We start from the raw sequence: 17,116 nt of genomic DNA, 5'->3' as shown, positions 1-17,116 counted from the left end.
GCTGAGATATTGGTATAAGAGAATCCTGATTGAAACTGAATTAGTAGATGTTGTTCATAGATACAAAAGTGACACGCCCCGACCCTGATATTCCCCGAATACCAGGATAGACACGTGCTGGCCGACACCCGAGGGTGACGAAAGCCATTAATTGATATAAAAGCTAAGAATAAGAAGTAAATAAGGGTTATGAAATTTAAATACAATGAGTTAATAATTTAGGAACGTGAAGGACGCTGAGGTCGATGATAAAGGCTTCGTATTCGGTGTGATTATTTGTACAATCAAAATCAAGCTTGAGAGAAAAATACCAGCAATGTTGATCTGGGGATTGAATAACGATCCTAACACCAGCCAAGGCTGAAGTACTGGAGCCATCAAAATACATCGTCCAATAATTATCACACGTTTCCACCATGCCAATTTCGACGTCATTGCCCCCGAAACCATATAGAGAATGATGTTGGGCTAAGAAATTGGCTAGTTCTTGCCCTTTGACGACTTTCTGTGGCACATATTGCAAACTAAATTCGGACAGTGCCATTGTCCATTTCCCAATTCGGCCTTTGACTATTGCTCGAGTTAGCATATACCGAATAACATCAGTCTGGGCGATGACCTGAGTCACAGAATGGAGCATGTAATGCTGAAGTTTAGATGCAGCAAAAAACAAAGCCAGACAGAGTTTTTCTACAGCTGAATAATTGATTTCATGTGAGTTAAGATTTCAACTGAGATAAAAGATGGCATGTTCACGTCTGACATCGTTCTCTTATGCAATTAGGCAACCGATGGACTCTTCAGCTGCCGAAATATATAGCTTAAGAGGTTTACCACTTCTAGGCGGTACGAGGATGAGTGGGGTTGTAAGGGAAACCTTAATTTGTGTGAAGGTTGCTTTATGTTCTTCACGCCACTTAAACCTGTCCGAATCCTTGAGTTTCAAAAGCGTAGAGAACACCTTTATTTTTCCCACCAAATTAGCTATGAAACGGTGAAGAAAATTTATCTTGCCAAGTAAAGACTGGAGTTGCTTTTTGGTCATCAGAGATGGAGCATCGATGATTGCGTGAGCCTTATTTGTGTCCACTTCGATACCATGATGGTGTACAAGAAAACCAAAGAAGTTATCGGCCGATACACCGAAGGCACACTTGGCCAGGTTCATTTTGAGATTATGTTGGCGCATACGAAGAAAAGCTTACCGAAGATCATCTAGATGCGTTTGGAGGCCCTTCGATTTAACTACCATATCGTCGATATATACTTCTATGATAGTACCAATCAAGTCATGAAAGATGGTGTTCATAGCACGTTGGTATGTGGCACCAGCATTTTTAAGGCCAAGTGGCATGACTACCCACTCGTAGGTCCCAAGTACCCCTGGGCAACATAAGGCAGTTTTGTGAACATTAGCTTCGGCGATAAAGATCTGGTTGTAGCTAGCATGGTTGTCCATGAAGGACAACATTTCTTGATTAGCTGTGGCGTCAATTGACAAATTTCAGATTGGCATCGGATATTCATCTTTGGGGGTTGTCAAATTTAAATTACGAAAATCGATGCAAATGCGTAAAGCGCCACTTTTCTTTAACACTCGTACGATATTCGCCAACCATTCGACGTATCGAGCTATCCGAATAAACCCATCTTTTAAAAGTTGAACTAGTTCGTCTTTTATGCCAAGTTGTACTTCAGTCGAGAAGCGCTGAGGGGGTTGGTGAAAAGGCTTACATCCAGCTTTGATGCGTAATTCATGCTCAACGAAGGTTCGATCTAGACCAGGCATCTCATGGTAACTCCAAGATAAACAATTTTTAAACTCGTTGAGTAATTTACAAAGTTCAGTTTTCATGGATTGGGGTAGCAACGCACTAATAAAAAATGGCCAAGGGTCATGGCCATTCCTACATCTATTTCCTCTAGTGGATCTTTGACTTAGGGTTGACTGTCTTCAAGCTCGATCGGGTCAGCTTGTACTTTGTCAGAGGAAAAGACGGGACCATTATCTCCTTCAGCGAGAAGCTCCACGAGGTTTACACCTAAATTCAGTTGTTTGGAAATAGTATACTAGCGAGCCAACAGTTGTTCCTTGGTAAATGAAATCGCGGCCCAACAATCGGCCTGTTTGGTGTTAGACATCGGGGTCAGTAATGAGGTCAGCTGACGCGAGTCTCGCCGAATCTTGGTAAACAGTCTCGGCGCCAACCTCGATGGCTTTCTGAACTGAAATCCAAGTCGGCCATCCTTTATCGTTGAAACTGTGCAAGGTGATGTGGCCGACGTGGTCATCATACTAATGTGCCTGGATCATGTTAGCTTCGAATGGCTAACTGTAAGCCAAATGAACCACAACCGATTTGCCATCCCAGAAGATGAGGACTTGATATAAAGATGAAGGGATACAGCCTATTTGATGGATCTAGTCCCGACCGAGCAATGCGTTATACTCGATCTTTGAGTCGACTATGAATAACACAATCATGTGATTACGAATTGCAATATTTACTTCTAACGGAAGTACCCTCTTGGTCTGGGACTTGTCACCGATGACGCTACTTATGGTGAACCCTGATGGAATAAGTTTGTCGTTAGAGCGATGTAGTGCTTTCATGATGGAGACGGGCATGATATTGACCGTTGCTCCGCAATCATCGAAGATTTTAGAATTTGGATATCCTTCGATGTAAGCTGTAACATACAACGGCTTCAAATGATAGAGGTTGGCCGAAGAAGAACGGTGAAATAGCTTGGCAATAACTGCTTTGAGTTTGTCTTCCTTTGTGGTCAACTCAATCTCTTCAGTGTCCACAAAATCGATCTATGTGGTTTCTTCAGCAACCAAGCTTATCAATGTTGGGACGCGGTTGGCTGGAACTCGACAGGTAAGACATGAACCATGCTGATTTTCATGTTGTCGATGACTAAATGGCCCATCGGGTCGTGATCTACTTTCAGACTTTCTGGCAATGTGTTCTTCATGTGGATAATGTTGGCTTGGTTTTCCTCTGCTGTCGCTGGAGTATGTTCCTGCGATATGTCTACATGAGCCTTCTCGGTTTGTTCATTGGACTGGGGTTCACCGGAAGGTGGAATTGGGTTCAGGACTTGTGTTGTGGCATGAGCTTGCTCATAATATGTGATACAGGCATCTTTGGTGTCAAGGTAAGCATTTAATCGTGTGTTGCATTCTGTTTCATTGGTCGTAAGGTTATAGAGGGAGACGGTTGAAAAGACTTCGAAATGGTACCGTAAATATTGGAGGTCCTCAAGGGAGAAGGGAAGTTCGGCCGCGTCAATATCAGTGTATTGATATACATCAAAGCCAAGGACTCGAGCCTCGCGTATATGCTAGAACCTCGCTTTCAACCCCGAGTTTGAAGTTCTTTGAATGATTTGTTTAGCATCTGGGCATGTTAGAACGAGATCAATAGTATCTTGGCACGCTTTTCGCAAACCGTATAAGTCATTAGTCGAATTCTTTTTATGAAACTCCTGCATGTATTCTAAAGCCTCCCCGAGGAACGGTGGGTGTAGATTTCGTCTGACTCTAATCAACAGTTTATGTGCGGGTAGCAGACCAAGTTTGCTCTTGGCTTCCTCCCATAAGTACTCAAGGCAAGCTTTCATTTCTCAGGGCCGAATAAGGAGTTTGATCCGTTTTCATTTCATTGCTAGCCATTTCCTTCAGCTGTCATTTGGGGGTTGAGGTACCCTGGGCTGCTTGTCGGCTGGCCATATAGTCTATTCTTTGGCGCCGATATTTCTATGATTTGGACATCGTGGTGTATACACCGTTAGGGGAATTATAGGTATACCAACGCTGATCGCGTGGCTTAGAAAGTCTGAAGGTGCGCTGGTTCACGGGTGAACTTGAACTACTAAAGTTGCGCGCATAATAATCTTCGTTATAAAATGGCACGTTGAAATCAAGGCATCCTCTTGCAGAAGATGGCTTAGTATCTTGGACATGAGGACCAAGCTTATCAAAGACCTTATGGGGTTGGCCTATTCCAAGCACTTTTTTAGGCGTCGTTGCAGCTGTGGGCACTTGTTGTGGTATTCCTATCCGACACGGCTTTTCTTTCGACTCGACATTCGCTTTACACTGACTACATAGGATCATCGGCTCTTCACTTTCCTCAGTGCTAGAACTTGAGATTGATTTGATAACAGCTAGTCCAGTTAAATCTTGGGGTGGCTTATTTGAGAATAAATCAATTTTCACTCGTGGCTGAGAATTCTGTTTTGGGACGAACTCGACCAAACAAGCATCTACCATGTTTATTGTCATCGTAGGAAATGGGTCAGTGTCGACGCCCATTTTCTTTTCTAGAAAGTTAAGTTTACCGTTATCGATCCAACTTTGGATGACATCTTGAAACATGACGTAGTTGTTCATTGTATGCTTGTCTGAGTTATGGTATTTGCAATAAATTTTCCCTTTTAAGTCGTCGGCCTTGGGAATATTATGTCTCGGCCGAACTTAACAATTTTCACGATCAGTAACTGGTCGAAAATGGCGTCGTCCTTATTTATTACTAAAGTGTAGACCTTTGATGTTTTAGCAGCTGCTCCCACACTGGCTGAGCGGGTTTTGACATCTTTGGAGTTGGCGTGTGCCAATGCCTTACATACATAAGGTTTATCAATCATTATATCGGCTGCATCTATGTTGACACTTTGAGGTTCTTCGACCTCGACCTATGCATAACTGACTGCAGGGTTCTTATAAATCGTCCCTCGAGATAAGGATTTTGAGATCTTTTCTTCTCGAAGCAGACAATCATATTGTTTGAAGTGTTGAGCCAGCTCATACATATCTTAAAAATTTGCCCCCAGGAATTTCTTTTTGTATTCCACGTCTAGCCCATTCAAAGCAAACCTGACAAATTCGACTTTAAGGAGAGGTACTCGGCACTAGTTTCTGGCCGATTTAAACCTTGTAAGATAATCCATCGGTGAATTGTCGGATGCTTGAGCCATCATGGTCAATGAAGAAACTGACATTTCCATTCCTAGTCGATAGAATTGCTCATGGAATTTTTCGACCAGTTCCTCCCAACTCTGGATGGAGTTAGGTGGGAGGCTGATGTACCACATGAATGTTGTGCCCATCAACGAAAAGTTGAATAGTCATAGTTTATGGAAGTCGCCATTAACATCTCTGCATTACATAATGAACTGAGCTACATGTTCTAACGAAGACAGGGACGATTCTCCAGCAAAAAGGCTAAAGTCTGGGATTTTAAAGCCTTTAGGATATTCAAACTTTTCTACATAAGCTGGGTATGGATGAATGAATTTTGGGAACTTCGGCCCCTTTTTCAAGGCCGAATCAATCATTCTTTGGACCTCAACCATATCGACGGATGTCGTTTCTGCTCCTCGATCGAATTCATCCACCTTGCTGCTTGATCCACTTTTTTTTTCCAGATCAATCATTTTGAGCCGAGCAGATCCTGTCTCGACCGGTAATGCCGGTATTGGATTGTTCTTTGGAATAGGTTGTTTAGATCGATCGGTTTGTCCAATTTTCTGGGTATTACTAAACAGAACCTCAAGCAATCTAGTGTGCATGGTGTTATAACCACGTACTTCTTTGAGTATCCCTTTTATTTCTTGGCTAAACGTTTGCTCAAACTGCCGAGATTGCTCTTCAAGTCGTCTTCGGAAAAATGACCTAGTTGGTGGATTATATGCTTCACCACCATCCTCATCACAATCCTCTACTATTCCTTCTACAAAAATTCCTTTTGTCGCTCTAGTGGTTGTCTCTGCATCACGAGCCTGTCCGTTGAGATTGACTTATTTTCTCGGCGTGTCGCACTTGTGGCTTCGGGTGTGATGGCAGCAAGAGGATTTTGTGTCTGTCACCATCATGATCTGGGTTTTGGACCATGGGTGGAAGGTTAGTCACCGATTTACCCATTCCTATTTTCTTTTTTACTGACCGTGTCTCAATGGTCATGAAACTTCGTAGCTTAAGCACTAGGTCCCACCGGGCGTGCCAAAATGTTAACCCTAAAGACTACCAAACCTACGTGGCACGCAGGCCAAGTAATTAATAAGTTAACTCCATCCTTCGATTGTCTGCGGGGCATGCCAACTCTTCAGCCGAGCTCGGCGAGGAAGTAAAATATCTTGATGTGGCGTTGGGCGTGCTGCTGACTTCTTGATCTTGTAACTGCGACCGAGGAAGGAACATGTCTCGACCTTCGAGTTCTAAAGCCTGAAGACAAGGCTGCTAGTCTTGCAAAGTTCATGGATCGTTGGCACCGAGTTCGGTCACGGTGATTATATTCGTAAGAGTATAAGAACACCCAACTGGCACCAAACTATACAGACACAACTTGTATGTCTTGATGATGAATGTGGTTCGGTAGTCAGAATACCGAACTCTAAAACTAACTTATGAATATCCAATCATAAAACAACTCAGCATTCAATGCACTGAGCCCAATAATCTTTAACACCTCACTTCACCAGAAGGCTGATAAGATGACCTCCACCAACAAGGACTCAAAAATCCTTGCCGATAGAGACTTGGATAGGTAATTAATCGGCAGAGAAGCAGTGTTGTTTATCCAAACTGAAGGTGCTTCTTGATTGGCTAATTCTACGGCTTCGGTGCTGTTTATCCAAACTGAAGATGTCATCGGTTGCCTTCACACTGCTGTTTATCCAAACTGAAGATGTGTCGACAGGAAAAAGAAAATAAAAATCTCAAGGCTGTTGAGAGGTTTCGCATAGAGCGAGAGTTTGCGCAGGGCAATTTGTGTGTTGAATTGAAGGGAGTTTCAAATGTTGCACGGTGTCTTGTATTTATAGAAACGAACCTGCTTTTAGCCAAACTAGACATATACTCTGATTAGGACTCCTCAACCCAATCCGATTAAACTCTGACCAATCCTAATCTCCATAGGATTCTGAACCAAACCTTCAAACAAACCAGGTTCATCTCCTAATCCCAAGTACTTTAGCTTTGAGACTCCTTATTATACCAGGATTCGGCTACTTCACCTTTATCCGAAATAATCTTCTTTGTAGCAGGATTCGGCCAACCTCGATAGGATCGGCCCATGACAAGACTTTAAATAAACACCATTGGGCCGAGAATATTTCTGAGCTCAGCCCAAAATAACATTTTGGGTCTAAACAATAGGACCTGAACATAATGCATTGCTTGACCGAAGTTGGGCTTCCAACTTCATAGAGGACAAATTCCACGGAATTCATCAAGTAGTCTAAAGCTTTTGAACATCCCACTGAAAATGGAAATAACACTTGCTCACCGAGTACAAACACAACTCAGCGAAAACAAACCGCCAGCAAGCTACTCCAGAATTTTCCATAGCTCAATAGCTCGCGGTGTATACCATCAACAATGGCACACTCAATTTGAGCCTTGCTCTGCACGTCGGCAATATAAAATCAACTTATCACTGAAGAACATTGTCAAAAAGCCAAACCCTTCCAAAATTTTTCGGTACACAAACTCGGCAAAGACTTGACCGCTGAGCTCAATGTGAAAATACCATAAATATCTCGACTCTGAAAAAACCTCTCCACTTCATTCGGTGGTCTCAAATGGAATCACAGCAAGCACCACATTTTACTGATAGCAAGTACGGTCTTCGTGGTAAAGTGATCAATTTCTTCTAAGAAAAATTTGATGCAAGGTAAATATATATATCAATAAGCTGTCAGCCTTATGCATCGGCCCGAAAAGCCGAATGATTAAGATGGCTAGCCATCAGGCCTACCACCTAGCATGGGTGGCCCTTTGTCTTATTAAGCACACTACAAGCCTTCTTTCATGGTGAGACTAAAATTGAATTTTAACCGCTGATTATACCACATGTGCCCCCTTATTTTCTTAAGCATCAACCTGAGCAGCCACATGGTTAAGAAAATAAGTGTTCTTATTCAATTTTCTTTTTTAAACAAAAGAAAATGCAAGTAGCTGAACTATAAAAAGGAGGAGGCCAACAATGCTTTAGTCTGAGTCGAGATCTTGTAATAACAAAATTTTCAAATTGATTTTGCTCTAGGCCAAATAAAGAATTTTCTCCAAATATTTTTTACTTGGCGAAATATTTTTCATTTTCTGTTGCCGAATGCATTGAAAAATTATTCTCCCTGAGCATAATTATTTTGCCAATTTTGATTTTTAACTCAAGCAACTTAGCCCAACGGGATTTCTCCATATCGGCCTTATCGCCAATAATCATATCGATTGGGCTAGGCCTATGTCTCGGCCTTGTTCGTCATTGGAGCATTCCTTTGACGAATCATTTTCTGAGTCAATTTTTGTATTTGGCTTTGAAACTTGAACTTTTTCTTCTAGGCCGACCAAATTTTCAGTCTCAACTGAAAAATTAGGTGACCTAACTTTTTCTTCTCGGCCGACCATATTTTCCATCTCAACTAAAAAAATAGGTGGCCTATCTTTTTCTTCGGCCAAATTAACAATTTTCTTAGGCCGACATCTAATTGCACTACAAAAAAAGGGTCATTTGCAAGGGTCAATTGTCATCGGAAAAGGCATTTTGCCATCGTAAATACTTATTTACGACAAGAAAAAGCCCTCGTTGGGCGTCGCAAATTGATTCATTGGAAATACTTTTTTTTCGACCAACAGTCGAAAATGCTTCGACACTTGTGGCTTGTCGTTACTAGTTATCTTTTTGTTGGAATTGATTTTTCAAAATGACAAAATCATTTTATTTTCAACATGTCTGTGTGGTCACAAATACTTGTATGGCCATCAAATATACTTTTCAAACAACGACATCTATTTTTTGAGATGATTTTCTTACGACCAAAACATTATGTCGAAAAATGATTTTCCAACAGTAAAATGTTATTTTCTAACATTATGTTGCAATTACGATTACCGTCAATTAAGAATTGTCGAAAATATGCACAAAAACATATTTGTGAGGGTCAAGAGTCGTTGGAAACATTTCCGTTGATCCTACTTCGTTGGCAAAAATAAAAGGATACGAATACAATTTTTTTTTAAATTTAATAATATTTTCAATGCCAATTTTTATTGAAAGAATTGATTTATATTAATAATCATATATTCAACTACATATATAAACAAAAAATCAATGTAAAAATTTTACAAGTACTTGTTATAATCCTATGATGTCTTACTTGTTACAATCCTATGATGTCTTATAACACTAGTTTTTCATGTCCACTTTACCCAACTGTCAAGGAGTTCGAATGTAGTGCTACGAACATTGATCCACAATTATTATCTTTATTCTGCAAAAATAAAATAAAATAAAACTTATATCAAGCACAATATAATTGTCAATTGGTAAGAAACCCAAACAATCAAAATCAGAAAATAAACATAAGCTGTAATGAAGAGCCTTGTATAATGGTAGCTCAAGGTGTGAGCATAGCAACCACCAATCTATACCATAAATAATGCAAGTGAGTAGTTGAAGTGAAAATTAAACACATCTTCTTCAATTTTTCTTGTACCACCCTAAGATCAGAGGATGCTCATAAATCCAAAGAATCTAAAAAACATAAGGCAAGTAAAACTATATGCATAGTTTAACAATTCTGATGTTTCACAGTTTCAGGATTATAAGGACCACTATATACATAAACTGAACCATAATCACATGTTCACAAAGAAGTTAAAGTACATGCCAAATCACAAGTTCACATAAAAGTTAAACTGAACCACACACATGATGAGATCCAAAACCAGCCACAAAGCTAGCATAGTACATACTTTAAATATTCTAATACTATAACCCACACACTGCATTACATATTCCAACATCCACGCAATCCAATTCAAACCCGATTCATAAATCTACCAAAACATGCTCATGCGCATGCGAGAGATAGAGAGACCTTCGTACAAACTGTTCTTTATTACATTGGAGCTTTTCCCTTAACATCTCAATCAGAACAAGACATGCTCATGCACATACCTAAGAAGCAAAGTGGATCATCCCACTGATTTTTTATCACAATGGACATATTCCAAATATATGGGTTATCCAGATTTATTCAAGCTCAAGTTATTTAATAAAATTGAGGGAAACATCTTCAATTTACTAATCATATGATGGCCCCTGAACTAGTTAAGTAGAGAAAATCACTACAATAGAATTGGTCTTTTGTGGCGCACAAAGAGTGCTGTAAATGGTTATTCATGGCGTGAGCCCCCAAGCAGTAAAAGCCCCTATCGTAAAAGATGTTTTGTCAAATACGATGTTCTCTAGTAGTCGTGAATCATTTTTATCCAATAGTACAAACTAAACAAAGTACTACACCACTACTATAACAGACTTACAGAGTACTAGGCTAAGCAACAAAGTCAATAATTTAAGTACTAGGCTAAGCCCCAGTGTTATTCTACTACTACAACATACTCACAAATGATTTGGATTGCAATATCACTGTAAGTCTATAACATCTCCATCTCCTTTGCAAATGGAATTGATTTGAACCTAAGACCAAAAAAGCATTTTCTTATCGAGCCACTCATAAAATCAAGCTTTATTTTCATTTAACCATTGATCATGTAGGCCGTGATGAACTTTCACCTTTATCATTTGAGAGAAAGATTGTCTTTCTTCACATGCTTTAAAGATTTGTTCCGCATCAAGTTGAACTAGGAATGCATCCAATCAGCTGAAAGGAGCTGAATTGACATCCTGATATATCATATGAACTTCGTAATTTTAGAACTGGGTCCCACCGAGCGTGCCAAAATGTTGACCCTAAAAACTACCAAGCCTACATGGCACGCAAGCCGAGTAATTAATAAGCTAACTACATCATTCGGTTATGTGCGGGGTGTGCCAACTCGTTGGCCAAGTTCGGCCAAGGAGTAAAATATGTTGATGTGGCATTGGGCGCGCTGCTGACTTCTTGATATTGCGAGCGCGGTCGAGGAAGAAACATGTCTCAGCCTTTGGGTTCTGGAGCCTGAAGACAAGGCTGCTAGTTCTGTGAAGTTCAATTTCAAATTTGGCTTTCAATGTGTCGAATGTAGTAACCTGGTAACACCTCACTTCACCGAGAAGGTTGATGAGATGACCTCTACCAACAAGGACTCAGAAATCCTTGTTGACCGAGACTTGGATAAATAACCAATCGATCTCAAAGCAGTGTTGTCTATCCAAACTAAAGGTGCTCCTCGGTCGGCTGATTCTACGACTCCAGTGCTGTCTATCCAAACTAAAGATGTGTTGGCGAGAAGAAAAAGGGAGAGGAAAAAATCTCAAGGTTGTTGAGAAGCTTTGCTCAGGGCAATTTGTGTGTTGTTTGAAGGGGTTAGCACATTGCAAAACGCCTCATATTTATAATACCGAACCGCATGATGGCCGCCTTGTAAAGCCTTTGTCGTGAACAATAAATCACGTCTTGATACTAATGGATAATCAACCACTGTTTGATAATCATATTGAGCAATTCTTATCAACACAATTCGCAGCATGCATGGTTGAACGAGCTCCCAATATTCATGCTAAGTGAATCTGGCTTCATATTTTCTAAGAATTTCTTGGATTAGTCTGCCACTGCATGCACCCCTTTTTTCTTCTTTTTTTTTTACCTTTATACTGAATTGTAAAATAAAATTAAAAAAAAAAATTGAATACAGAACCAAAGTATTAATCCACCACAATGAATCGAGGAATATGTTATCATATAGTCGACAACAAATTAATTATGGCAAAAAAATGTAGTACAGGTTGATGGCACACCCTTTGAACACATTATTGGTTATTATTCGACAAATAATTAATGTAATTAATACTGACCACCAATTTTATGATTATGTGATTCTTTCTTTATGGCTTGGGAGCAGGACCAACCTTGAGCTTTTGAATCGTGCTCATATCGGTCTTGAAGGAAACAGCCAAGACATTGTCGTCAATGCCGGTGGCGAACAAGGTGGAGGGGAATGATACAGTTCCTGCATTTGCACTTCCAAATGTAGAAATTGCTAGGGCCGGGTTTTTGGCATCAGCATTGTACTGGAAGTGCGCAAGTCCCTTAGGAAACATAAACAGATCACCTGTCTGAAGTGTTTGCGTAAAGAGGATGTTTTTGGTGTCAACGAAACCGACTTCAAGGGTACTATCAATGAGGAAAAGTAGCTCGGCAAATCGAGGATGAGTGTGTGGTGGGTTGGTAGCAGGGGCGAAGCTACATAGGAGTGAAAGGGGGCAGCCGCCCCTCTGCTCGCCTGAAAACCAAGGCAGGAGCGATGCTTGAACCCCCTTGGTTCGGCCGGAAACTAGCACTGCAGTGGTTTTGAAACCAGAAACTTGCGCAGCTCCCTGCACACAGGTTTTTTTTTTAATTTTAAAATCCAGGCCAAAACGGCATCGTGATGCATTTAGAGAGAAACAACAAGAACAAATTCAAAAAGCTCTTGATCTTGGTAATCTTGAAATGGGTAAAGGATTAAATCAAGAAAGTAGTCTCATGTGCCCATGCGATACACGGTGGAACTCGCATTATGGTACTATAGTTAGTATTATTGTTATGTTTGAAGCCGTGGTGGAGGTGGTTGAATGGATAAAAAGTGATCGCAACCAAGATAATCTGTGAAGCAACTAGGCTATTCAAAGGCATACAAATTTTTGATTTTGCGTTTCACCTTTTCTTGATGAGACTTATATTGGGAATTACAAATGAGTTATCATAAGCATTGCAAAAGAAAGATCAAGATATTGTGAATGCCATGGCGTTAGTGGAAGTATGCAAGCAAAGACTATACAATCCTTGAGAGATGATGACTTTGAGAACTTGTTCCATGATGTAGAAAGGTTTTGTGAGGAGCATGATATTATCGTTCCTAACATGGAGGATTTGCATTTCATACCTGGAAAATCAAGGCGTAAAGCTCCAAAAATCACAAACTTCCATTACTATCATATGGACCTCTATTTTCAAGTCCTTGATATGCAACTAAAGAAATTGAATGATCGCTTGAATGAGGTAAATACCGAGTTGCTTCTTTGTATGGCATGTTTGAGTCCGATGAATAATTTTGCATCTTTTGACAAAGCAAAAATTGTTCGTTTAGCCTAACTTTATCCTTAAGATTTTGATCGTATGGATCTCATGAATCTTTCAATTCAACTTAACAATTACATTCATGATATGAAGATGCCTAGTGAGTTTTCATCAATGAGAGGAATTAGTGATCTTGCAAAAGAGTTAGTGAAGACCAGGAGGTGTGAAATCTATATGTTAGTGTATAAGCTTCTTACATTGGCTTTGGTGTTATCGGATGCAACCGCTTCGGTGGAGAAAGCTTTTTCTGCTATGAAGATTGTGAAAACACCATTGCATAACAAAATGGGAGATCAATGGTTGAGTGATAGCATGGTTGTTTACATTGAGAGAGATGTATTTGCTTTTATTAATAATGAGCCTATTATGTGATGTTTTCATGACATGAAACCTCGCCGACAATAATTGTAATTTGTTTGTATTGATTAATTATGGAAGACATTACTGTATAAAAAGATTTAGTTGTTGCCATTTTTCTTTAACCTTGCACTCTTTTAAGTTCAACCCCCCCTCCGCGAGAAATCCTGGCTTCCCCGCTGGTGCCATTTGGGAATTGAAGTACAGCGTACGAAACACTCTGCCCGTTAAGAGTGGGGAACTCAGCCAAAGATGCCTTCATAGCCTTAAAGGCTGTGGGAGGAGCTTCTCCTACAAGAACCCTAAACCCGGTGTATGTGAAAATGTTTCCATCTATTGTTCCATTTGCTTTTGCAGGCACTATGAAGTCAGTAATAATGTCGGGGTCTCCAGCACTTGCCATTTGAACAATGGCAAATGAAAAAATTAATAGTGAGAGGAATTTGATCATGGGAGTTCTTGATGCCATGGCTGGAAAAAACTTGATTAGTATTTAGAAATGTGATACGCTATTGCTATGATTGGAGCTCTATAAAAGGGCACTATTTATAGGGTTTACGATTTGACTGCGTAACTGCTGCAGGCCGCGCTAATGGTAACTGGAGATGAAGATTACAATGTAATCGTTATCGTAGCTGCGGTTCCACAGTTGTTAATTTGTATTATTTTTCTTTTTTTTCTTGGAATAGAACCAAGAACGTTACAACTCTTGCTTAACTTCTCCAACACTTATATTAAAATGGAAATAAATATATAATAGATATATATATATATATATATATACACATTCTTAGACGTCCCTTTTTGTTGTTTATTTTGTTGGTTAGAACCCCTTTTGGTTCAAGGTATGGGCTGGATCCACAACATCCATTGCTCTCTGCTAATTAATGTTAGTTGTTGGAGCAATATTAGAGAATATGAAAAAATAACAATATAATTCTAATAATAATAAACAAATTTACAACATCAATTATATATAAGATTAATATAAACAACTAGAGAGAAAGTTAGAAAAATTGACAAACTTAGAGATTGAGGCTTGCATAAATACAGTATTGTCCTAAAGACAGAATTTCGTCCCTACTCTTGTGCTTGTAGTTCGGTAGGTATTCTTCTCCTAGGATTCAACAATCTATAATCCGAAGTCAAAGCACTTCAATCTTCGGATTCTAGCGAACTTCATACATTCCGTACTCTCAAGACACAACTTGGAATTTGACTAACAAAGAATAAAAGACCTTGAAGAAAACTCTTCTCTTCATTCTATATCTTAAAAGACAATAGTTCTTGAGTTTTTTTATAAAACTCAAGTATATTTTGTTTGCCGAAGAGATGTATCGTTTAGGGTTTAGGTAGTTAAGTAATACCCTCTAACAGACACATCACTAAGTACTAGTTTGATACTAAAGTGTTTTAATAAAAAATGGGTATACTAATGAAAAGGGCTTGAAAACTTTGAGTTTTAATGATAAGGACAAAATAAAGGGTAAAGTGAATAGTACCAGGATTGACTTTTTAGTGTAAAAATGTGGTTTTTCGTTAAAGTGAACAGTACCGGGTGCTTTTCGTTAAAGTTCCCAAAAAAAAACTGAGCTCAAAAAGGTGTTTGGTAAACACTTAAAAACAACTTATTTTCACAGTTTTGGGTGAAAAAAAGTTGAAAACGTGAAGCAGCAAAACTGAGCATATTCTCACAGCACAGCAGAAGTAGTTTTTTTTCAAAGCACGACAATACCAAACCAGTCCTAAAAGGGATGGCTCCCCTTACAGCACCCTTTGATACATAACTTTTAACACTTGACTGACTCTTATTTTTCATTCATATTTTATAATTAAACATTATAATATAATAAGGGAATTATTATTAGCACTCTAAAAATCTCATTCTACACTACAAATTTGAATTAAGGACACATCAAGGGACTATATCCAATATGTAATCTGACACTACGTTTTTATTAATTTTTATCTTTTCCAAGGACTAAGGTTAAAAAAGCCTTTTTCTTAACCTTTATACTGAATTGTAAAATCAAAATATTATTTATTTAATACAAAACCAATATTAATCCACCACAAATAATCAAGGAAATGTTCTCATATAGTCCAGAATAAATTAGTTGTGGCAAACAATGTAATACAGGTTGATGGCACACCCTTTGAACACATTATTGGTAATTATTCAACAAACAATGTAATACTGGTGATCAATTCTCTGATTATGTGACTATCTTTACTGCTTGGGAGCAAAACCAGCCTTGAGCTTTTGAATGGTGCCAACATCAGTCTTGAAGGAGATAGCCAACACATTGTCGTCGATGCCCGTGGCGAACAAGGTGGAGGGGATTGATACAGTTCCTGCATTTGCACTTCCAAATGCAGAAATTGCTATGGCTGGGTTTTCTGCATCAGCATTGTACTGGAAGTGCGCAAGTCCCTTGGGAAACACAAACAGATCACCTGTCTGAAGCGTCTGCGTAAACAGGATGTTTTTGGTGTCAACGAAACCAACTTCAAGGGTACCACCAATGAGGAAAAGTAGCTCAGCAGAGCGAGGATGAGTGTGTGGTGGGTTGGTAGTGCCATTTGGGAACTGAAGGACGGCATACGAAACACTCTGCCCATTAAGAGCAGGGAATTCAGCCAAGGATGCCTTCATAGCCTTGAAGGCTGTGGGAGGGTCTCCTTCAACAAGGGCACGAAAGCCAGTGTATGTAAAGAAGTTTCCATCTACAGTTCCATTTGCATTTGGAGGCACTATGAAGTCAGTAAGAATGTCCGAGTCTCCCGCTATTGCTATTTGGAAAATGGCAAATGAGAAAATTATTAGTGAGAAGAATTTGAGGCTGGAAGTTCTGGAGGCCATTGTTGAAACCTGATTAACTAAATTTGAGTTGGATTAGATATTTGTGCTTCTAGGGACTATATATAGGGTGATGGTAGTGTCAATTCTAAAGAGAAGGCAACAACAGCATTCGAATTTATTAATTCGTTGCTGCAGGCCTTGCTGTAGTTGGAGTTTAGAATATTAATTTATTTCATGTTAACTTAGTCGAACATTACGATGTTTCCTTGTAGTTACAGTAGGAAACAATGAAAGTTAGGGCTCTAGCTTATCTTGAGCAGCATTGAATATATAGATGGAGTAGAACAGAAGTATATGCTTATGAGCATTTGGCTTTGTTCACCAAATGTTCCTTGTTGAGTAATAATATTACAACACAATAGGGTATATGTTCATTCAGTTCTGATTGTTGACACCCGCAAGACGTTAATTCCAGCTTAACCTTTGCTTTATAGAAAAAGTATAGTGAGAACAGCTTTGTACAGAAAGACTTGCCAAACTGGAGATGGAGATTACAATGTAATCGTTGTCGTAGCTGCGGTTCCACAGTTGTTAATTTGTTTTTTTTTTTTTCTTGGAATAGAAACAAGTGTTAGTGTTTGATTATGGTTAATTCGAAGGAAGAAGATAAGGAAGACAGAGGAAGAAGAACGTGGTTGTTTTCTTTCTTCAACAGAGACACTGAGGAATAATTTGTTTTCATTAATTGTCTCTCTTACAATCACACAGAACCTGCAAAGGAGAGATATATTGCTTTACAAAACTGAGCTGGATCAATACAATCAAAAATAGATCTCAGCCACTCATTTAGCCAATAGCTAAGATCATTACACATGGCACTCATGG

The 17,116-nt window shown here is 39.3% G+C and overlaps 2 protein-coding genes across 2 annotated transcripts; both read right to left on the bottom strand.

The window, feature by feature from the left end:
- Positions 1-11,837: 11,837 nt before the first annotated feature.
- LOC126589637 (germin-like protein 9-3) lies at positions 11,838-13,897 on the bottom strand. Its single transcript, XM_050254998.1, has 2 exons — positions 13,612-13,897; positions 11,838-12,184 (listed from the first exon to the last, which is right to left on the bottom strand). The coding sequence occupies exons 1-2, from the start codon at positions 13,895-13,897 to the stop codon at positions 11,838-11,840; spliced, it is 633 nt and encodes a 210-aa protein (XP_050110955.1).
- Positions 13,898-15,555: 1,658 nt separating this feature from the next.
- Positions 15,556-16,291, bottom strand: LOC126589634 (putative germin-like protein 9-2). Its single transcript, XM_050254994.1, has one exon. The coding sequence runs from the start codon at positions 16,289-16,291 to the stop codon at positions 15,659-15,661; it is 633 nt and encodes a 210-aa protein (XP_050110951.1). The 3' UTR covers positions 15,556-15,658.
- Between the last annotated feature and the right edge of the window lie 825 nt (positions 16,292-17,116).

Source organism: Malus sylvestris, chromosome 11, assembly GCF_916048215.2.
Source record: "Malus sylvestris chromosome 11, drMalSylv7.2, whole genome shotgun sequence".
NCBI classification, from domain to species: domain Eukaryota; kingdom Viridiplantae; phylum Streptophyta; class Magnoliopsida; order Rosales; family Rosaceae; genus Malus; species Malus sylvestris.
Note: the sequence above shows the minus strand (reverse complement) of the source record. Positions and strands in the feature narration are given on the sequence as shown.

Excerpts from the sequence above, each read along its gene's own strand:
- LOC126589637 (XM_050254998.1), bottom strand. The coding sequence starts at position 13,897 with ATGGCATCAAGAACTCCCATGATCAAATTCCTCTCACTATTAATTTTT. Across the intron at positions 12,185-13,611 it reads ACTTCAATTCCCAAATGGCA|CTACCAACCCACCACACACT; the intron begins CCAGCGGGGAAG and ends GCTTCGCCCCTG.
- LOC126589634 (XM_050254994.1), bottom strand. The coding sequence starts at position 16,291 with ATGGCCTCCAGAACTTCCAGCCTCAAATTCTTCTCACTAATAATTTTC.